Source organism: Triturus cristatus, chromosome 2_2 (assembly GCF_964204655.1).
Source record: "Triturus cristatus chromosome 2_2, aTriCri1.1, whole genome shotgun sequence".
In the NCBI taxonomy this organism is placed as follows: domain Eukaryota; kingdom Metazoa; phylum Chordata; class Amphibia; order Caudata; family Salamandridae; genus Triturus; species Triturus cristatus.
The window spans coordinates 1,042,958,920-1,042,983,013 of record NC_140582.1 but is presented as its reverse complement, the minus strand read 5'-3'; the positions used below and the strand labels follow the sequence as shown (position 1 = coordinate 1,042,983,013).

General features: G+C 45.7%; 1 protein-coding gene across 1 annotated transcript in view; it reads right to left on the bottom strand.

Moving 5' to 3' along the window:
• The window catches only part of NOP14 (NOP14 nucleolar protein), a 213,187-nt gene that overhangs the window by 120,421 nt on the left and 68,672 nt on the right, over positions 1-24,094 (bottom strand). The window contains exons 4-6 of the mRNA XM_085642502.1: positions 17,894-18,036; positions 4,731-4,868; positions 1,431-1,553 (exon numbers count right to left, since the gene is read on the bottom strand). Of these exons, the coding sequence (XP_085498628.1) occupies positions 1,431-1,553; positions 4,731-4,868; positions 17,894-18,036 (404 nt within the window). The remainder of the gene's footprint in view (positions 1-1,430; positions 1,554-4,730; positions 4,869-17,893; positions 18,037-24,094) is intronic.

Below are 24,094 nucleotides of genomic sequence, written 5' to 3'. Positions count from 1 at the left end.
CTCAACAGCGCCTTGAGACCCTCACGGGTATGTAGTGCGCTTTACAAATGATTGATTTATTGATTGATTGATCAGCAGAAACATGCTTTGGCTTTTTGAGAGTCAAGTCTTCATCTTCCCCATGCATTTGACGTAGCCTTTCGTGCTGCAATTTAAACACTGTTACAAACAATCTAGCGCAAAACTTACGTTTCCAAAGTAGTCTTTTTGTATTAATGAATTCCCAAAGAAAACTTAATAGGTTGCACCAGAAACCTAGGACAGCACTGGTGTCTTATACCCGGTCTTTCACGTTTACAGAGTCTGATATCTGTTTATTATATTGTTACAGCAGCTATTTGACAATTCACATGTAAATGATAAATAATAACAGAAGAACGAAAATTGCTGTAGTGAAGCTTAAAGCTCTTTACACAAGAACTGTCAAAAACACAGGGTGCAGAAAGCAGGATAGCATTAGCATTAAAGTGGATGTTTGTAGTTAAATTCATGTCAAAATGTAGACTATATATATATATATATATATATATATATATATATATATATATATAAAAAAAGTGACAAAATGTTTGTGTATAATATGGATTTTATTAACTGCTAAAAGGTGGAGTACATAAAGTAGCATTTGCCATTTACATTTCTACTTAATAAATGGTAAGCAAATGGATCCAGACAACCATCATTACACCAATGTAAGTGTAAATTACTGTTTTCGGTGATAACCCCGCCTATTGGGAGAGGGTCGAGGATCTTTTGTATCCTTTCACCAAAATGTAAGTGTAAATTTCTTTTTTTTTCAGTTTCTCTTCACTGATCACTTTTATAATGAGAGAGACACGCTATATGAAATACTTCGGTGTTTGTATCCCTGTGTGTTCTGCTGCCAGCTGAGACCCAGACACAGTCATTTTCTCTTCGATAATTGATTTTGCAAATGATAGGCCCAACAAGTACAAGTCATGATGCCCTGCTGTAAGGCGATAGCTCCTACAAATCATTCTAGTATGCCCCCATTCTAGTTTCCTGAATTGCAAACATTTACTCAATAAAAGAGTGCATGTACATCTATACATCCATTATAGATCAAAACCCAAGGGTTGGGGTCAATGCTCACAAGCAGAGCCCAAAAGAGGAGTTCTGGGAAGCTTAGCTGGGCACTATTAGGAGGCCATCTCTCATCCTGCTGATCAGCACGGCCATAAAATGTTTATTATTAACTGCTTATCTGTAAGGCAAATATGGAACTGATTTTCAAGTTCTCCTCTGGATCATAAGAATGTGTTTATTGTGCTGCATAACGAGAAGCACTCCAATGATATGCAGAACACTAGAAATAAAATTTTAAAAAACATTGTTTCCTTATTTTCGGCCAGCTCTGAGAGCCGTGCAAAGAGGTTCCATTAGTACCAACTGCAGAGCCAGTGCTGTACCTCTAGCTGCTTAAGTCGTTCCTCCTCCTCCTTCGCCAGCTCCTCTTGTGTCTTCAACCTATCAGACGGCTGAGCTTTCATCTCGAATCCAAGCTCTCGCACAAGGATGTCATATTCATCAACCTATCAGAGTGGGAAAAGGCATCTGAAAATTAATACACAGGTGCCCCACAAAGGGATGACCACAACAGGACACATTGTCTAAGTAAAAGTATACATTACTAGTTTATAAACAAAAGTAGATTCCAACAGAAATAGTTTACCGAATAGTTCATACATTCCCCAGATGCATATCTGTTTCTTTTATTTACACAAGCCCCGACCCTGGAGTGTACAAATGTGCACAGTATGATCAAACTTCAAATGAGAATATGGTCATGGGACACGATCACCTTTCATTTAAAATTCACACAAGTGATTAACACTTCTATACAATTTTCAATAGTATACTGCCCAAAAAGAGAATTAAATCCATTTATAGACAGTTTATGTTATAAACACCAAAGTATGCAGACATGATTGTTCTCACCCAAAATTATGAACATCCTGGAAATGTTGAATGAGCGAGTAATGAAATCAAAATCACACAACACAGCAAGTCGGAATACGAGTCGGGAGGGACGAAGAGCTAGCATTTCTGCTTAGTGCTCGTCTCTTTCGATGGAGAGTTTTAAATTAGGATAGTCGAGCAGAGGAAAATTGTGAGAACTCAACAAGTATACCCGGGCTCTAGATTGGGCAACATTTGTAGCACCCGAAGCTTACTGGGTGCTTAATCTGCAATAGGCATCATGGAGGTGGTGTCTTCTCCTAAACAGGTTAACCAAATGGCATTCTGGCAGATATCAACAAGAGAGGCAAGTAGACAGCAAATGAAGCCTTTTTCGAATGCGGTAAATTTCCTTTCAGCTTGTTAAGCTGGAATGTGTTTTACAGCAGCTGGGACATGAAGAACAAGCAATAAATCAGCCACGCAATGGTCACTGGATGACGAATCATGGCGGCTTGGGGGAACAGTGTCAAAACAATATTATGGCAAAAGGTTAAGCGGCAGGGCCTAATAAAAGTGTATTTTCTTTCTTTGCTGGCGGTTTGAATTGCAGACAGTTGATTCTCCTAGTCCCTACACCCAGTAAGAGAATCAGAGGAAACCTCAAAGCTTGAGGCAAGCATGGTTCCCCAAAGCTCATAAACGGAGGCTCTTGGAGGACAACACAAGATGAACCAGCTCTAAAACTAGCCAAATATTAATACATTGATGTGGTTATAACACCATTTATTTGAGTTCAATATACTCCTTGGAAACAAACCCAGAAAAGAATAATGCCTTTCCCTTGGTGACATTCATTCCATTCGCCATGCATGCGACAAACTTCTTAATTTCTGAACGTCTTTTCGCATGCTCAAGGAGCAATCCATAAATGGCATAATGCCAGAGTAACTAAAAGAATAACAAAAATAACACAAATGAACTAGAAAACAATCTCCAGATTACATCCAGCATTTGTAGGCTAACCATTTACAACACCGCATCTAGCAGCATAAGGACCGATCACTGCTTAGTCAACAATCACCTTTGGGTGCTTATCTTGGTATGTTGAGAAATGTCTTCTTTAATCGGCTTATGTTTCATGACATTTTCTGATATTGCCATAGTAGTTAACATTTAGATGCATCTCTGTCTATTTACTTTACATAATAATTGCCTGACTCTATGGATTCATTTTGGTGTTAGGTCGCTTGTGAATATTGTTAGAATAAATTAATCAAGTAAAATACAGACTAAAAAAATGCTGAACTGGATAGCTATATGGAATGACTTTGGTGGGGTTCTTCTTCAGGACACTTGAAGTGTTCCATTGTAATTACCGACCATATTTAGCCATAAAAGAATATCTTGGGTTGAAGTAAAAAAGGCAGCAGAAAACTGCAACAGCTGGACAGAGCCAACATTCTGTGTGACGATTAAAGTTCTAAAACCTGTCAATCAAAATAACATACGTTTGGTGATGCATTTAGCTTGACAGTTGTTGAGCACTGCAGAGGCAGGGGACTGTGGCATCAAGGGCTATAGTCATCAGAATGGAATACAAACACTGAGCTGTGCACTTGTTGAGAAGGGCTCAGGCTTTTAATGAAGCAAAGTTTGCAGCTGGTAAAGATCTGCTTAGAAACACAGCAATGACCATCAGCTCCTACCTCTGCTAGAGATTTTGCAATACCCCTGTAATTGAATATTCAAACAGTGAACATGTGCTACTGTGAAATGGTGAGACGTAAGCAGAACAGTGAAAATGCTCTCATTTTTCAGCAACCAATTTTGAAATGCTCTTGCCGGTCAGTCACACTTTTGAGAGGCTAGAAACTCCGACAGTCCAGTCGGTCTTTTGCCTTAGGGCCGCTGATTCCTAAATTCCCCTGACCGGCTAAAACAAAATTCATCAAGACTAAAGCAGTGTCTCAGAACAGATGACATTTGTCTGTTCACTCCCTGCCATCCCTAATCAGCACATGCTGCAAACCGGCATCTTCACTAATTTCACAGCATGACCTCTTGCCAAAACTGCATGACTAACAGGGAAACAGAGCTCCTTTATTCGTCTTGATTGTCACTCTTTTTGTAGCCTTTCCTTCACACCATCCGAACTGTCAGCGCTCCCATTCAATTGAGGTTATGCTTAGAGTTTATAATGCAGCAAGCTTCCACTGAAGGGGAAGGACCTTTGCCCCTAGAAATGAACCTTCGCTTCCTCAAACAAACCTTTGCGGCATCCTAGTGTGTTTCTCCTTGTCAAGCCTCCATTCTCTGGCACGATGGCCGCTGTACCCTCTACCACAGCCCTCTCAAGAAGCCCCGGAGTGTCAAACCACTGCCAACCCTTCAGTGCTCTGCGGGGGCAGGACACTTCTGCTCACGTTTCTGTGTCCCTTCCCTTCAGTGATCACTCCCTTCTCAACACACACACAATAAAGTCAGCCTTGGCTACCATCTTATTCATGTGGAACTTTCTGACCAGAGTTTTGACACCTTTTATGGGCCATCACATCTTTGCAGCATCCAACAAGACTAGGCTGCATATCATGGCACAGGTCCAGCTGCGGGCCTTGTACTACATTTGTCAAGAAGGTGGGAACTTCAAAGCCCAGCTGGTCCCGCCACCATGAACCCGGTCTTATAGCTGCTCTGCTGAAGCAGCATTGAGACCACTGAACTGACCAGTCATGAGCAGAGGGCTTTTAACACCACTGTGAAATATGAAGGGATATAACAATACAAGTTTAAAACAATAAGATGCTTACCTTTGGCTTTTCTTCTGCTTCACACTTTCGCTCCGATTTTGGAACTTTATGCCCTAGGAGACCCTGAATGGCTTTCCAGTCTTTATCGAGCTTCTCGGTCATCTCCAAGGTGTTTTCTTTTTGGTTTTGTCTTTCTCTCTATGAAACGGAAGTAAATAAAAACAGCACTGATGAATGCGGAAAATCAGGTAGCCAATTAGTGTACACCGTGGGCAAGGATTTTTTTTATTGTAGTTTTATATATCGCAAACTTGACCCGAAAGTATCAGAGCGCTTTACATGAGCACCACAGGGGTTAAAGTCGGACACATTCATTTTTGTTAGGCACGGGGGGGGGGGGGGGGAAATCAAGTGATTCGCCCAGAATCACAGGATATTGAGTGTCTCTGCCGAGCCTCGAACCCGGTTCCCCAGCTTCAAGGTCAACGGCTCTAGCCGTTAGGCCATATCTTTTGCAAACACTTTTTTATTAGTGTCTTTTTCAAATATATAGCATGTCTTGTGAACATAGGCTTCATTCACAATGTCATTTCAATTTATTCTTCACAGTTGCAGAAGTAATAGTATAATACTTAGCAAGCTAATACATGAATGAATTTAAATCCATATATTAAGCTCCTATCCCTGTCCAAGCAAAAATCTGATGTGAGTTATGGACTCCTTTAACGTAATAATCTCTCTCGTTGCACTTCCAATGTTCCTCCTTCTTGTGGCCTTGTCATATTGCTTGCTCAATAGGAGGCCATTCTACAAGGATAAGGAGGAGGGTAGGGGGACAGAGAGAGAGGGTGAGAGAGGTAGAGAAAGAGATGTTGCACTGCTGTTGTTCAAGTTGTTCCTCTTCTACATATGCGCAAAGAAAGTCCGTCCTACTGCCTGTATTTGTACATATGTGAGTGTGTGTGCTTGTGAACAAGAAAGACTGACAGAGAAAGAAAGAAAAAGGGGGAGGAACTTGGGTTGCTGCCACATGCCCTGTTATTTGTGTGCAGCACTAACAAACATAACATAACGTGTATTTGAAAAGCGGAGGTTCACCATGAAAGGCCTATTGGCGTTGAACAACAGATGTTTATTGCTACCCAACTCAATGGTACTCATTTTATCATCCTCAGAAGTATGAAAGGATGAGTGGACCCGCTGGGATTTGAACCTGTGACCATGAGGTCAAACACAGGCCCCTATAGTGGACGAATTGCCAGCAGATCCGGCAGTAGAAGCTAGGGTAACCATGATTTAGAGTCAAAAGGGAAACCGCATCTGGACCCAACCTAAAATGAGGCAAAAATATAAGACCAGCCTCCAAAAGCTATTTCGTGAAGGCTATTTAAAAAACAGACACTGTTAAAACTGGTGAAGATGTTAATATCTGGAGTCACAAATGACAATGGCTGAAAGAAAAACTGAATTATTCCAACGATGCGCTAGTGAAGGAAAGTCTTCAATGATGTTCATAAAAGCATCCTAGAAACACACAAAATATCCAACGATTTTACAAATTGCTTGTTTTCTTTTTTGTGTGTATGTGCTTTACTGCAATATTTAGGCATGATTTTGTTAGGATATTATGGACAGAGTCTAGAAAAACCTATTTCTATCTCTTAGCCAGGTGTTTCCAACCGGTCTATTGACTCTGAGCCATATTTCTAACTCAAAAATATTTTCTATTTTTTTCAAATGAGAGAAATTTTAAGTGAAGAAAAATATTTCTATGAAACATTATGTCACGGTTTTTCTCCACTTTCAATTAAGACAATTGAGACAATTGAGTCTTAATATTTTATGAAGCATTTTTCTTTACTTTAAATTCTCCTATTTAAATAAATGGCTGTATTTGTGTGTTATAAATATGGCAAAGTGTCTCTAAGCCACTTGGTGCAAGATGTCTACTGTTTGTAAATGCGATGATTTGAAATTGGGGAAAAAAATTGAAATGATGAGTTTTATGGAATCCATACCCAAGAAGCACAGAGTTACACCCAGGTTCATTGACCCACCTCCTTATCCTTGTAGCTAAGAGCTTAATCACTAAACGTCCGAAACATGCAGACTCCCCTGCAATGGTCGGATGGAGGAATTCTCTTTTAGTCTTTTAGTATGGGCGCAGGCGGAAAGCACGTCATTACACAGGGAGGAGATGGCGGGACTGCGTAAATACCCTATTGCCTATCTATGGGACGCTATACTTATGGACCTGATGCGTACCGGCGGGGAGGAGGGGTGTGGCTCCTCCCAGGAGGTTGTGAGAAACGATGAGGATGGTGAGGTAGACACAGGCACGTCTGAACTCTCCATGAGCCAAGTTAGCGATGATAAAATTGCTAATTCTTTTAGTCATCAGGAGGATGGGGAGACCCATATCCTTCAGTATGGCTACTTAGAAGACATATTTACTCTATGCACACTAATCAGGGTGTGACGATGTTTTGTTTGTTTAAATGTTGAATTGCAAGAATTATATGAATAACAAACTGTATCTGATCTTGCCACAATTTAACATGGAGTTATGAAGTCAGGTACAGTTATGGATGGGTAAAGCTGAAATAGGATGGTTAGTTTTCTCTGATCTGCATGGGCACTAAAAAGTAGTCCCCCCCCCCCCCCCCCGTTAGCTGCTACGTCAAAAATGCACTCTGTGATCAGTAGTTGACCACGTGGACTTAATGTATATTGCAGTTAGCATCTGCACCAGTAATGACTGCTGGCCCTCTCCTGTGCCTGTACTAGTCAACTGCCTATTCTCTTATCTGCACAAAATCAATTACCTGTCTCCCTCTTTCCCCCTTCCTTTTCCTCTCCCCTCCCATGTATGTCCACTGTACTCTGTTTGACAAAATGCAAAGAAAGATATTAAAAAAAAAAAAAAAAAGTTTTATTGAATCCATTTAAACAAAGTTGACTCTTCATTTGAATGTTCTCCCATTTCAAAGTGTCGTTGTTCGCAGTGGCTGGTGTCTAGACACAGTGTCATATTTATTACTGAAAAATACAGCCATTTTTTCTTTTTTTACCGGGCGAAATTTAAAGTGCAGCAAAATGTTCCATATTATGATAATGTTTACAGAAAAAAATTCTGCACTTTAAACCGCTCACATAAAAAAAAGGGTTGTGTGTTTGTGTTATATATAGAATGGTAATATCACAAAGGAGAGAGACTAGGGAGAACAAGAGCCTTCTCTAGAATGGTGCCACATATGGCAAAAGGTATCTCACTTGTAACATGTCCCATACAAACATATGGGACCAAATTCTCAATGGCACACATATCAGCCCTGTCATAGTCCCCCTAGTCAAAGTATTTTGTTGAAACCATAGTATCTGGCTCTATGGACATTAGGCTTAAAGTCAATGAAGCTGGGCATGGGGAGTGTTAGACCTGTCAGCCCTTTGGGTGGTCCCTCCTCATCATTATTTATTTTGTCCCACTTTTGCCTCAAACCCTGTTTGAATTTTTCCTTTTTGGGAACCACCAGACTTTTTCGTGTTGCTGCAGATTCAGGGAGCCATTTTATCTACCCCTGAAACTTCTGTCTGAGTGCTTGGAGCACAAAATGGTGGCCACCTGTGACATCACCAGCATCCACTGGAACCTGCTAGCACCTTCCAGAACATTCCAGAACCCTGTGACAGTTGGAGGCGGTTTAGAATGTTGGGAAGCTAAGACAGAGAGTTGGCAGTTGGAGCTGGCAGTTGGCACCTGACTGGTGAAGAGTGAGCAGCAGAAACCTGAAGGAGGAAGGAGTGAGGCAGCAGGGGTGGAAACTTGTGCCTGGAGTGGGGTCCATAAACCCACCCGTGATACTAGTCCCTACTGACTGAGCCCAGCCTGGAGCCCTGTGTGGGAAGAAGGAAGAAAAACCATCTTAAGGACCTGGACAGCAGGAACAGGCCTTAGAAACCAAGAACAGTAAGATCCTGACCTGGATACTGGTTTCCCTGGAGCCGGACGTTGAGTAGCCTGGAGACCTGGAGCCTGAGGTGGAGAAGCGGCGCTGACTGGAAAAGCAGACGTCGTGCCCAGAGCCGCCAGAGATCGTGAGAGGGCGCCGACGGAGGACGTGAGGTGTACCAGAGGTCGAGGAGGAAGATAACCAAGGTCGAGTGAGCGGTGTCAACGGGGGAGTGAAGTCCGCCCTCCGGAGTCGCCGGAGACCGAGGTGAAGTGTGCCGGAGGTCGGGAGTGGAGATCGCACTCCGGAGTCGCCGGAACCTGAGAGAAGTGTACCGGAGGTCGGGAGTGGAGGTCGCACTCCGGAGTCGCCGGAAACCTAAGGAGAGGAGCACTGGAGGTCGGGAGTGAGGATCGCACTCCGGAGCCGCCGGAAGTCGACATCGAGTCAAGGCCGGCCGACGTCATCGAAGTTGAGGTCGCCATCGGACCGGAGCCGCCCGAAGTCGACATCGAGTAAAGACTGCCCGACGCCATCGAATCGGAGGTCGAGATCGAGCCGACGCCGCCGACATCGAACCGGAGCCGCCTACCGGCGTCGTCAGGAACTGACATTGTGCCGAGGCCGCCGACGTAGAACCGGATCCGCCTCACGGCGTCGACACGACTCCAGCGGCGTCGGAACATCAGAAAAAGGGCAGTAAGTGGAATAGAGGGCGCCAAAGGCCCTGTGGAATCCTAAGAGACTACTCTAGGGGTTAGAGAGGTGCTGGAACCAGCTGGACTGTGCCAGGGGTGAGCTGGGACTAATCTAGAGAGGTTGTGTGGAGTGAGAGAGCCAGGTCTCTGGTATTCCCCCCTTGATCTACCTCAGTTTAGGCCTCAGCCTTGTCCAAGCCAGGGAGTAGACCCCCTCAAGCCTTCCACATCCCCACAAGCTGTGCCTGGGCCAAATTAGCCCATAGTAATCTCAAATGTGATCTGATTCTATGAGTGTCACTGTCAGCTTTTAATTATTTACTGAGGGCACTGTATTTATTGTATTTAACCTATTTATTGCTTCACTGTATTTATTGTTCCACAGTATTTATCGTCGCACAATATTTATTGGTTTGCAGTATTTATTGCCTCAGAATATTTAATTGCCTGTATGTATTGCACTTATATTTATGCCTTCCTTATTTATGATCACCCCTATTTATTGAATCATTAAGACAGTATTTATTTGACCTGCACTATTTAAAAAGCCTTGTATATTGTGATTGTGTTATTATTTATCTAATCAGCAACTAAGAGAAAAAGAAGATAAACAGAGATATTTTCATAATTTTTACGGTGTAGAGTCGTTTTTGGAACGGATGCACGCATGGTTATTGTATGGGTATGTCGTATGCTTAGCACGGTGCCTGATTCCTGACCACTCGAGCCAAGCTACCACAGTATGTCTGGAAATTACTCCGTTACCCCCAACCTCTTCAGGCGTGGGAGTGGAGTAAATTTCTAACATAATTGGTGTTCAGTGGTGGGATAGAGCTGTGCCTACGTATACTCAACAATAACTGTGGGTAGTCCATAGGCCTACACCGGGAATTTTCTCAAAGCGGCCTTCCTAATTGTGGGTTTTTGTTTTTTCCAAATTTACTCTGGTGGTGGGAGGAGGTATTATTAAAGGTACCCCCCTGCATTGTTACTGCAAATAACTGTCCTCTGACCTGAGTGGGCAAGATGGAGTTTGTACTGGAGAATTTAGAAACGTACACTGTGGCCCAACTCAGGGAGTTTTGCCAGCGGGAGGGGGTGTATTGTCCCCCAGGAGCAAAGAAGGGTGCACTCCAAACCAGCTTAAGGGCTTGGGGGGAGGCACGCCGAGAAAGCAAGGCTGAGGAGGAGGACAGGGATAGAGAGCCCGACAGTGAGGGAGCTGGTTTGTACCAACCTGAGGTGGGGAACCTGTCAGCGGGGCCCAGGACACTTTCCAGGAAGGGCAGCAGTGCCTCTAGCGGTGGCTTGTCTGAAGTGGAGTTAACAGACCGGAGGGAGAAAAGACAGCTCACATGGGACTTAGCAAGGCTGGAGAAGGAGAAGGAGGAACAGAGGATGGCTCATGAGATAAGGCTGAAAGAGATAGATCTTCAGATCCTGAGAATCGGGGCACACCCTGTACCTAACGGTGGCAGCAAAGACCAAGAAAGAGAGTTCACCAGGGAACCCAAACCCTACCTGCCAAAGGACATAGTAGCTAGCTATGGGGTGGGTGACGATATCGCCAAGTGGCTAGCGGCCTATGAGGTCTCGTTAAGGGCCCATGGGGTTCCAGAGAAGTACTGGGGAGGGGGATTGTACAAGTACATGCCTCCAGCTGGTAGGGATGCTTTATTGGCCCTCGAGGAGGATGAGCAGACCCACTACCCCACCATGAAACTGGCGCTCATAAGGAAGTTTGGACTAACACCCGAAAAGTACAGACAGAAGTTCAGGGGTAGTCACAAACTGGGCACACAGAATTGGGTGGACTTCCTGGACTATGCAAAGAAGGCACTAGAGGGTTGGATTCAGGGCAGTGAAGTGAGGAACTACGAGGGGTTGTTTGATCTAGTACTGAAGGAACACCTGCTCGAGAAATGTTTCCCTGAACTGCGTCAACACCTGGTGGATAGCAAGCTGACCAGTCCCCGGAAGCTTGCTGAGGAGGCGGACATTTGGGCTAGTACCCGGGTGTCCACAAGGGGGACTGGAGGGGATACTCAAAAGGCCGGACAGGGCGCCCCCCAGAAGAAAGAGGGAGGGGAAAAGAAAAAGGAGTTCTCCAAAGGCCCCCAAAATAACTTCCAAGGGAAGGGAACAGGATTCACCCCTAGGGCTAACCCACCCAGAAACCCTAATCCTGGCCAGAGTCAGCAGCCAAGGGTTGTCCATTGCTACGAGTGCGGTGGCGTTGGACACTATAAAGGAGATCCGAAGTGCCTGAAACGACCACCCCCTCCCATTGGAGGAAAGACCCCCGGAGTAGCTAGTGTAGTGCTCGGGGAGGAGATGCCCTTAACTAAGGGAAGGGAGTGGGCGGGTGTCACTTTAGTGTCCCTGGGAGAACGGGAGATGGTTCCTAAGATCCAGGTGCCCGCAAATACCGTAAAGTATGGGCAGTGGGTCACCATCAACGGCCAAAGAGGGGAGGCTCTGAGAGACACAGGAGCCAGTATGACTATGGTACGTAGCCAACTGGTGTCGCCAGAGCAGGCAATTCCCGATGTACTCCACCCAGCCGCGATGGCTGACGGCAGAACAGGCCACTATCCAGTGGCCGAGGTTCCCTTTGAAGGGGGGGGGGTTGCAGGTTCACTTCGAGTTGCCGTAAGCCCTGCCGTGCCAGTCGATTGTCTGCTGGGGAATGACATGGAGCACAACGCTTGGAAGGAGGTGGAATACCGGACTCACACTGAGATGCTGGGAACACCTGACTGGGCCTGTGTTAGCACAAGGTCCGCGACTACCCGGAGAGGGAGTTCGTTTCGGCTGGAGCCTGGAAAAAGGCCCAGCCAGCTGCCAGTCAAGGGAAGAACCGAGGACAGGAGGAGCCTGCCTCGGCGTCCACACCCCGTAGGATGGATAGGCCACCGGAGGTGGTGGACCAGGAGTCTGCGGTGGGGGACGTTACCAAACTGGAGGACCTACCCATCCCGGCCGAGTGGCACGTGGAGGGAGGCCCGTCCAGGGAGGAATTCTGCCAGGGCCAGAGGGAGTGCCCTACCCTTGAGGGGCTGAGGCGACAGGCCGAAGCCCAGGCAGCAGGGAACGTTGAAGGGAACTACAGTGTTTACTGGGAGGATGGCCTCCTCTACAGTGAACCCAAGGCACCCCTACATGGATCGTCACGAGCCTTGGTAGTCCCTCAACGTTGTCGAGCCTTCCTTCTGGAGTTGGCTCACGAGATCCCATTGGCAGGACACCTGGGGCAAGACAAGACCTTCGCCCGTCTTGTCCCACACTTTTATTGGCCTCAGATGAAAGTGTCGTCCGATACCTACTGCCGGACATGTGTGTCTTGCCAAGCCAGTGGGAAAACAGGGGTGAAGCTGAAAGCTCCCCTGGAACCACTTCCTGTCGTTAGCACCCCCTTTGAAAGGGTGGGCATCGACATTGTGGGTCCGTTAGATCCGCCAACGTCAGCTGGTCACAGGTTTATCCTGGTCCTGGTGGATCATGCCACACGGTACCCAGAGGCAATACCTCTGAGGACCATAACAGCACCTGTTGTGGCTAGGGCCCTGATGGGAATCTTTACCCGAGTGGGTTTTCCCAAGGAAGTTGTGTCCGACAGGGGGACCAACTTCATGTCAGCGTACATGCGGGCGATGTGGAAGGAGTGTGGAGTGACCTACCGGTTCACGACTCCTTACCACCCCCAGACCAATGGTCTGGTGGAGAGGTTTAACAAAACCTTGAAGGGCATGATCAGAAGTCTGCCTGAAAGCCTGCGGAGGAAATGGGACGTCCTCCTACCCTGTCTACTCTTTTCTTACAGGGAAGTGCCACAGAAGGGAGTGGGCTTCAGCCCCTTCGAGCTTCTGTATGGGCACCCTGTACGTGGACCTCTCAACCTGGTGAGAGACGGATGGGAAAGAACTCCCAGAAAGCTTCCCCAGGACGTGGTGAGCTACATGCTGGCCTTCCGGAGCCAAATGGCTAAGTTGTGGAAGCAAGCTTCTGACAACTTGGAAGCCAGCCAAGCAGTGATGAAGGCGTGGTATGACCACAATGCTCACCCGGTGGAGTTGGAGCCTGGCCAGAAGGTGTGGGTGATCGAACCAGGAGAGCTTAGCGCCCTCCAGGATCGCTGGTCAGGACCCTTTGAGGTGTTGGAGAAGAAGGGTAAGGCTACCTACTTGGTGGACCTGAAAACCCCGCGTCAGCCCCTACGGGTGCTGCACGCCAACCGCCTCAAACCCCACCACGAGAGGCCCGAAGTCATCTTGATGATGGTGACTGACGGAGCAGAGGACGCGGAAAGCGAGCCTCTCCCAGATTTGTTTGCGTCTCAAGAGAAGGATGGGTCGGTGGAGGGAGTGATTCTCTCCCCATCTCTAACTCCTGAACAGCAGGAGGACTGTCGCCAGGTCCTGGGGCAGTACTCTTCGTTGTTCTCCCTTGTTCCGGGTAGGACTCACCTGTGCGTCCATGACGTGGACACAGGAGACAGCCCACCTGTGAAGTCCAAGATCTACCGGATGTCAGACAAGGTGAAGGCCAGCATTAACAGTGAAGTCACTAAGATGCTGGAGCTAGGAGTGATCGAACCTTCTAGCAGCCCCTGGTCCAGTCCGGTGGTGTTAGTACCAAAAGCTGCACCACCGGGTGCCCAACCGGAACTGAGGTTCTGTGTGGACTACCGGGGACTGAATTCAGTGACCAAAACTGATGCTCATCCGATCCCTAGGGCGGATGAATTGATTGACCGGCTGGGAGCTGCCCAATATCTAAGTACCTTTGACCTTACTTCTGGGTACTGGCAGATCTCTTTGACTGATGGAGCAAGGGAAAGGTCAGCCTTCTCCACGCCCAATGGCCACTACCAGTTCTGTGTGATGCCCTTTGGGCTCAAGAACGCACCTGCCACGTTTCAGCGCCTGGTAAACCAGATCCTCACCGGAATGGAGAGTTTCTCTGCTGCTTATCTGGATGACATAGCCGTCTTCAGTAACAGCTGGGAGGATCACTTGCGTCACCTGCAAGCTGTTCTCCAGGCCCTGAGACAAGCTGGATTGACGATCAAGGCCAGCAAGTGCCAGATCGGGCAGGGGTCGGTAGTGTACCTTGGACACTTGGTGGGTAGGGGAGCGGTGCAACCCCTCCAGGCGAAGATCGAGGCCATCATGGCCTGGGAACCCCCCAAGACTCAGACTGAGGTCCGAGCATTTTTGGGCCTCACGGGATACTACCGCCGCTTCGTGAAGGGGTACGGTACCATCGTAGCCCCCCTCACGGAGCTCACGTCCAAGAAACAACCTCGATGGGTAGTCTGGACGGAGGCTTGTCAGCAAGCCTTTGTGAGATTGAAGAAAGCCATGTGCGAGGCCCCGGTCTTAAGGGCCCCAGACTTTTCCAAGGAGTTCATTGTCCAGACAGATGCATCAGAACATGGCATTGGGGCAGTGTTATCGCAACTCAATGAAGAGGGTCTGGATCAACCCGTAGTCTTCCTATCCCGGAGACTACTTCCCAGGGAACAGAAGTGGAGTGCAATAGAGCGTGAAGCCTTTGCAGTGGTATGGGCTCTGAAGAAGTTGCGGCCATACCTGTTTGGCTCGCACTTCCTGGTTCAGACCGACCACAGACCCCTTCGTTGGCTGATGCAAATGAAGGGGGAGAATCCCAAGTTGTTGAGGTGGTCTATTTCCCTACAGGGAATGGACTTTCAGGTGGAACATCGGCCTGGAGTGGACCACGCCAATGCAGACGGTCTCTCAAGGTATTTCCGCCTTAGTGATGAGAACTCCCAAGGGGTTGGGTAGCTCTCCCCACTTTCAGCTGGGGGGGACGCGTGTTAGACCTGTCAGCCCTTTGGGTGGTCCCTCCTCATCATTATTTATTTTGTCCCACTTTTGCCTCAAACCCTGTTTGAATTTTTCCTTTTTGGGAACCACCAGACTTTTTCGTGTTGCTGCAGATTCAGGGAGCCATTTTATCTACCCCTGAAACTTCTGTCTGAGGGCTTGGAGCACAAAATGGTGGCCACCTGTGACATCACCAGCATCCACTGGAACCTGCTAGCACCTTCCAGAACATTCCAGAACCCTGTGACAGTTGGAGGCGGTTTAGAATGTTGGGAAGCTAAGACAGAGAGTTGGCAGTTGGAGCTGGCAGTTGGCACCTGACTGGTGAAGAGTGAGCAGCAGAAACCTGAAGGAGGAAGGAGTGAGGCAGCAGGGGTGGAAACTTGTGCCTGGAGTGGGGTCCATAAACCCACCCGTGATACTAGTCCCTACTGACTGAGCCCAGCCTGGAGCCCTGTGTGGGAAGAAGGAAGAAAAACCATCTTAAGGACCTGGACAGCAGGAACAGGCCTTAGAAACCAAGAACAGTAAGATCCTGACCTGGATACTGGTTTCCCTGGAGCCGGACGTTGAGTAGCCTGGAGACCTGGAGCCTGAGGTGGAGAAGCGGCGCTGACTGGAAAAGCAGACGTCGTGCCCAGAGCCGCCAGAGATCGTGAGAGGGCGCCGACGGAGGACGTGAGGTGTACCAGAGGTCGAGGAGGAAGTTAACCAAGGTCGAGTGAGCGGTGTCAACGGGGGAGTGAAGTCCGCCCTCCGGAGTCGCCGGAGACCGAGGTGAAGTGTGCCGGAGGTCGGGAGTGGAGATCGCACTCCGGAGTCGCCGGAACCTGAGAGAAGTGTACCGGAGGTCGGGAGTGGAGGTCGCACTCCGGAGTCGCCGGAAACCTAAGGAGAGGAGCACCGGAGGTCGGGAGTGAGGATCGCACTCCGGAGCCGCCGGAAGTCGACATCGAGTCAAGGCCGGCCGACGTCATCGAAGTTGAGGTCGCCATCGGACCGGAGCCGCCCGAAGTAGACATCGAGTAAAGACTGCCCGACGCCATCGAATCGGAGGTCGAGATCGAGCCGAGGCCGCCGACATCGAACCGGAGCCGCCTACCGGCGTCGTCAGGAACTGACATTGTGCCGAGGCCGCCGACGTAGAACCGGATCCGCCTCACGGCGTCGACACGACTCCAGCGGCGTCGGAACATCAGAAAAAGGGCAGTAAGTGGAATAGAGGGCGCCAAAGGCCCTGTGGAATCCTAAGAGACTACTCTAGGGGTTAGAGAGGTGCTGGAACCAGCTGGACTGTGCCAGGGGTGAGCTGGGACTAATCTAGAGAGGTTGTGTGGAGTGAGAGAGCCAGGTCTCTGGTATTCCCCCCTTGATCTACCTCAGTTTAGGCCTCAGCCTTGTCCAAGCCAGGGAGTAGACACCCTCAAGCCTTCCACATCCCCACAAGCTGTGCCTGGGCCAAATTAGCCCATAGTAATCTCAAATGTGATCTGATTCTATGAGTGTCACTGTCAGCTTTTAATTATTTACTGAGGGCACTGTATTTATTGTATTTAACCTATTTATTGCTTCACTGTATTTATTGTTCCACAGTATTTATCGTCGCACAATATTTATTGGTTTGCAGTATTTATTGCCTCAGAATATTTAATTGCCTGTATGTATTGCACTTATATTTATGCCTTCCTTATTTATGATCACCCCTATTTATTGAATCATTAAGACAGTATTTATTTGACCTGCACTATTTAAAAAGCCTTGTATATTGTGATTGTGTTATTATTTATCTAATCAGCAACTAAGAGAAAAAGAAGATAAACAGAGATATTTTCATAATTTTTACGGTGTAGAGTCGTTTTTGGAACGGATGCACGCATGGTTATTGTATGGGTATGTCGTATGCTTAGCACGGTGCCTGATTCCTGACCACTCGAGCCAAGCTACCACAGTATGTCTGGAAATTACTCCGTTACCCCCAACCTCTTCAGGCGTGGGAGTGGAGTAAATTTCTAACAGGGAGGCTCTGGTAACGATGCGGGCGTGGTTTGGCCTTCAGTAGCTCACAATGATTTTCACTGATCAGAAGTATCCCACTCCCGAAAAGGCTGGAGACCCCGGTCTTGAATAAAATTGATATTACCACAGTAAGTTTAGGAAGTATGACTTGGTCTTCAGGTAAAGTGTTCTAGGTTTTGAAGCTTCTTTTTATAAAATCAACATGCCAAATATCGGTTGTTTTCATTAAACAGTCTTATAAGGCAACTGAGTGTTTGAAGGGGAGTCTTGAGAACAATAGATGCATCAACTGCATCTGTCCTGTTATGGGAATAGTGTACAGCTGCACAATTCTCGAATGAATCAGTTGAAGCACTGAACCACCTATTCTCTGTATATGCAAATAAAACCTATGCGGTCGCTTGTTCTAAATGTACAAGAGTGTGTATGTGAGAGATAAAGAGACTGAGGTATAGCCCGAGACAGAGAGATACACCTATCCTTTTATTTGGATGAAAGGAAAGCTTGCACTTCCGCTGAACGTTTCTCCAACAAACGAGCTAGGACAAAACCGTAGGCTGGATTCAGGAAAGTCTAGATACGCAAATCTCTGATCTTTAATTAGGTCTATGGTTCAGAAAATGAGAGCAGAAGATTTAATTTGCAGTACAGTGTGATACTTATTTGCTTTAACATTGGTGTTGATTTGCCCAAATATGCATACTCACCTTATCTTGCTTGGATTTTGCAATCAACTCTTCAATGAGCTCTTTTCGTGACTTTGGTTTTCCATATATATCCTCTTTCTCGCCCGAGGGGTCTTTTTTACGTAACAATCCGCCTCCACCAAAATGTGCAGCAGTCAGCTCAGCTAAGAACAAAAGTATGGCACTAGTGAATTTGATATAAAACATGCCTGATCAGTATAACAGAGTTCCCATTCTGGTCTAGACGACAAAACTGACTTGGGGGAGATGCATCTCACTATGTCCAAAACGACATATGGGTCTTCTCCCCTCAGGCTCAGAGGACAACCCATCTTGTTCACTCCGGTCCTCTGACCTATCTTCAATACAGATCAACCCTAATTTATTGTGAAACGTTTCTCATTAATATAAGTGTATAATTAGGTTTTCTTGATTTGACTGAACAATCTGGCAGGGGGGGGGCAGTTGAGTATGTTGGAGCACTGTCAGACTTTTACTGTTCGCCAAACATAAGTAATCCAGGGAGGTGGTGGGGGCTGGGTCATCCTATCTTCTTGTCTCCTTTGACGCTAAGGAGGATGCTGAAACGTGCATCAAGTTCTCTTTCGTTTACCAAAGTGCTAAATAAAGTTGTTGACAAAAAAACGATTCATGTCCAATGAATCTAGTGATACCTAGCGAATATCTTGCTGTAGTCTACTTCTAAATTATTAACCATATTCCCTTGCAAACCACCTTAAATTTTACCTGAAAATTACAAAACTGGTGATGTTCTTATCTAGGAAAATAAAAATTAAACTCACATTTTTAAAAACCTGAAACTTTTTTTGTTCAGTTTTTCCCTATTGATTTAGTGTTGTATGTTTATACTATGTCACGGAATCTGTTTGAAGTCTCATTTTGTGACTTCTTTTTAGGCACTGGGCTTAACTAAAACTACAGAATTGGACCGATCGTTAGGCTGTCCGTTATCTACAGCTTTATCTCAAAACCTGAGCTGAAATTGGAGAGGAGATAGCTTTATATATAAACTTTTGTAAAACATTACTAGATGATGGGTCTTTAATGCACAACTTAAAGTAATGATGGTTCAGAGTCAAAAAAGGAAGCATTATCTGATCCCCACCTGTAAAGGAGGTGAACATATAAAACAAGCCTCCAGAGGCTATTTCGTAAAAGACATTATTAAAAGCTGGCCAAGGTATTAAAATCTTGAGTCCCAAATGGCACTAGCTGGAAAACAAATAACTGGAAAAATGCATATATAAAAAAGTGTCTTCAAAGCTGTTGGTAAAAACCCCCTGGTTACACACAGAATAAACTCCCAATGGTAGAGGTTGTTTGCCTCTAATGACAAGTTCCGCCTACTAAGTCTCTTTAAACTGGGCCAAGTACAAGCCCAGCACAGACTTCTCAGGGAGGTAGTGTATAGATGCTCAAACTAAGGACTCAAAAATCACACAATGGCACAATCTCTAAGCGCAGTAACTAGACATGAAGACTAGACACCATGTATGCAATCTACAAATTAGTGTCCTGGGCGCTGAGTACATGCTGCACCTCTATCCACTATCTCTTCCCAGCTCCACCCTTTCTCTGGTCTAGTCGGTTTTTCCATGGGCTATCATGATTAAGGTCCAGTTGCAGAGCCCCCCTCTATTGTATGATACGCTCAGTCTCTGACAGGTCTGTTGCTCAGTCCATTTTTTTTTTTAGTTCAGTTATTCAGTTCTTACCACTCTTGCTGATAAGTCCATTTGGGTAACTGTCCGGGTTAGTATCTACACACCCAACCCTTCCCACTTCTGGGAGGGAAAGCATGCAAACCAGAAGCTCTGTCTTGATTTACTGAGGTCTACTCATTCACTGCAGGTGTAGACATGTCCATGGCAAACCTGCAGATGCACATCTCAATGACCGTAGGTGGCAAAGTCACTCGCAGGGATGGCAGTCCACGTTGATTCTCACAGGGAACACGTGGGAAATGTGCTCCGGGATCAGTGCAGCCACATAAAGGCCAATTTCTATCTAGCAGTTCGGCCGTGCAGAGGGCAATCTCTGACTGCTGAGTGATCACTGACCAATGATCTCCTCAGGGAAGCAAGTCTGCATGAAGGCCTAACTTCTATGGAATTTCAGGGGTGTGGAATTCATGTAGCCCGATGCCCAGAACATATTGTTTGGGGTCAAGGACAACTTATTTTCATATTTATTTCGTCCTTGGGACAAGTAAGCCCAACCACCGTCAGCACAAACCCTTTGTTTGTCAGTTTACAGTACCACATTATGGATCAGGGAAGGGCATTGTCTGCAGTTATGGTAATATTTGGGTTCGAACTTATTTATGGTTCATTAATGCACAGCCTTTATTATTAGGGTTTGTGCTCTAAATAAATGGTGTAAACTCGGACTGCTCAACTGACAGTGGTTCCATTAAATTTTATTTTACACGTTTACAAAGTTTAACTACACAAGGCTACATATAATGCAACCAGAAGGCTCTCCGATTAGATGCAAATATTTGCAGAAGATTACAAGCAAGATTGATGAATCTTCGCTTTCAAAATAAAATGTTCACAAAACAATTAACTAGGAAAAAACGTTTTGCTAAATTACTTCGGAATTTTAGGTACCATTTCTTTGAAGCGTCATGTAGAAAAATGTGATGATGCAAGTTAGTATTACCAAACATATTCAAAATGGAAAACCAATCTAAGCAGTTTCAACAAGATTATGAGAAACATGAAAACAGACCTATTTATTGGCTTTGCCTATGATTGTTTGACATTGGTGGTCAGTCTTATGGTTTTGTCCAAGCATGTCTTGTTTTGACATGGCTTTTGTAAAACTTTACGGTTGTGGGAGCTTTCGGTGTTTCACCATTATAACAAACATTGGTAAAAAGCTAAAATATTTTTCTGTCTCAAAGTACACATTGCCACAGTAGTCCCTGGCAATGAGAACCAATATGCTCCTCATGAAAGAGCAGAATGCTGTCACTCACATGGAAGCCAGCTGATCGAGTGATAGAACTGTATTGAAAACAAAAGGTTAACACCAGAGACCCAATTCTTAAAGAAACTCACAAAAGTGCACCCATGGCAAATGTCCTTGCATTAGTGCAGATGTATGTATTTCATGAATTGATGAGAATTTACAGAAGGACCATGAAATCATACTCCGAGAAAATATTTGTGAACTGTATTTTAGCACGAGAAAATATGCATATGTAGATCTACTCATGTAAAAATCTTTTAAGCATTTACAAGTCCACTTTCCCTCCAACATCTTTTTCCCCAACCCTGGAAGAAGTTTTATTTATGTCCTTGTCAGGAGCAAATTTCCAACCTTTCTCAGTATGAGAAAAGATTACAGACGTGCTTTTGAAAACCTTTAAAACATGCAAGTTAGTAGGTTTGCACAAACTCGCAAGGACATCCCAACACTGAAACTCTTGATTGCTTCTTTCTCCAGCACCATTATGTAGATCTGCAGAAAGGTGGCAAAATAAAATTGCTAGCATTCAAACCCAACTAATCAGAGGCTATTATCAGAGCTCTGATATGAGATTGCTGCCATAATTTGCCACCGCTCTACATGGCACCAAAGGGACAGGAAGATTCTTTTTACAGGACAAGTAGATTTATGAAGTAAATTGTCCCAATAACAATTAGATATTTTATAAAAGGCCACACCCCTTGGAATGCAGCTTAGTTCAGGCTGCACTTCTTTTGGGCACTATAGCTTAATACAGTCCACAATGGACTCTGACCACAGCCCCAACTGGGCTTCGGAGACCTTTGGGTTGAGTCGTCATGGTTCCGGCCATGAATAGCTGCTGGAGAAACTGTAACCTGCAGACACAGGGGTACACAGCTCGCTCTTCGCAATGCTCGTCTTCTGAAAGTTTCACCAGCTCCGGGGTCGCGTTGCACTTCAATCCTCCTGGGCAGTGTCACTGTTCCTGGTACACTGGCACGCTCCTTCCCTCTCTCAGCAGGGAGACTGGCGTTCTGCACTACAAACCAGTTATATATCTCATCCAGCAAAGAGTGATGTCCCCATAACAGAGGGAAACTGTCAGGCAGACACCAGCACTGATTGCACACCAGCCCATCGAGTACTCTGTGGAGGACTCCCTACCTTGGGCTTAGAGAACATGTAAATGTAACAATAAGTGGGGTAGTGGGGCCCCACTTTTATAGCAGAAACAAATAGGAGATTTGTATCCGCTGTCTGTACTTTCTAAACCAGTTAGGAGTGGTGCTCCTTTCAAAATTCCTCTCCAGGCTGCTCTTCAGACAAAGCCTTAGCAAATAGCGATGCTGTTCACATCACAGTTAACATGCAACTGACTAATCAGCCAAAGAGTAAACAAGAAAAACAAAAGGCTTGGCCTCACTTAACTGGACCCTCTCACCTTGCACAATAGAATCTGTAGTCGTACCCTTTTGCTCCTATAATCCACCAAATAGCAGCGCTTCAGAAAGACTAATCAACAAATCTGGCTTAGCAAAAGGCCTTACTGAATTTCTACAAGGGCCTTATCTCCTATTCCCTCACTTGCAGCTTTAGAAATGTCAGCAATACATTTCCACAATACATTTCCACTGTGCAAAACCGAGGTTGGGGCATCCAAAGGGAATTCCACTGGCCCCCATTACTCTGGTTCACTTACACACACTTGGAACATACAATGAAGGCTACACACACAAACACGCAAAACAAGCACTTCGGATGTTAGTGTCAAGAGTTATTTAAGTGCATGGAAATGTAACTTTGTCAGTACAAAATGGAGACCAACTTGCCCACTTGTGTACTAATAAAAATGCCTGGCCACAATTATAAGTTCACAAAACAGTATGCCACCACCACTGCTCAATGTGCTTAACCCATGACGGGGACAGTAACTCACTGTTATTCAATGAAGGTGCGCTAGGTGCACCACTCCATATCAAAAGATAGGCCAAGAACCTCCATGATGTCAACGGATAGGCTCAGGCCTCTGCACACATGTTAGATTAGAATGACACATGGCTACAATAAAAAAACAGGATTTTAGATACAGGCAGTCAGTGCTGGGGAACATGGCTGTAGACCATGCAGGGGACATTCCAAACCCAACAAAAGACCCAATGCAAAAAACAGACTAAAGTGTACTCAGAGGAGATGTATACATGGTTCTGAATGATCAGGTAACCCAAACATAGGGAGCCAAGGTCATGGAACAAGAAGAAAAGAAAAAATACACACTGCTAGGTCCTGCTCCTAAAACGTATTGAGGGATGGGTTCTGGAAATGTAAAGTAGTGTGATCTATAAAAAATAAAAAAGGAGAAGAAAAATAGGCTTGTCCACAAACAAATAATCAATAAGGGGAAAAGAAGCTGAAGCACAGTAGCAGAAGAGTCACAAAGAGGAAGACTATATACACAGGCCTGTTACCATAAGCGCATCCACCACAAGGAGAGCTTGGCCTAATAGGTGATATATCGTAAAAAGGACAGGTATGATGTAGAAAATCTAGAATTCAAAAGAAAGTTATATAAAGATCAGGAGGAAACCACAGACTTAAAATGAGCCAAATGCTTCACCAAGAAGAAGGGACTATCTGGATCCATTCATGAAAAGTAGAATTGTACTACTTTAGTAGAGTGATCACAACGAGAGACGACAACAGGAGGACTTACAATAATACTGAAACTCAAGAAGTCAGGAAGTTTCCACTCTCATCTTAATTGCAGTGACTCAGGAGGTCTAATAGCATACGCAAGTAAGGTCAATCAACCAGGGAAACCAGAAGCTCCATCAGCCCTGGAGGACCAAGGAAACCAGAAGCTCCATCAGCCCTGGAGGACCAAGAGTCCCAGAATGAGAAAGGCCTAATTCAAGCTATCTGCAAATCATCAATTTTAGTTTTTATTTATTTATAGATCCATTCCCTCTTCCACCCCTCCGAAGCGGTCACTGAGCTAATAATTCATTACAATAACATAAGCATCCTAATCAGACATTTACTACAAGGATAATCTCAGCGCACATATTGTTAACTGACAATTTTCAAAAGGCTAGGACGGCAATATCCTTATGTTGCAATAACCCAAAGCATTGAAAACTCTGGCACCAGTCCCACTGCCAGGGAAGCAACCACAACCAAAACAGGTTTGCATCCACGGCGTATGCAAGGGAAGCATGAGATATGAAGGCACCATGTTGATATTCC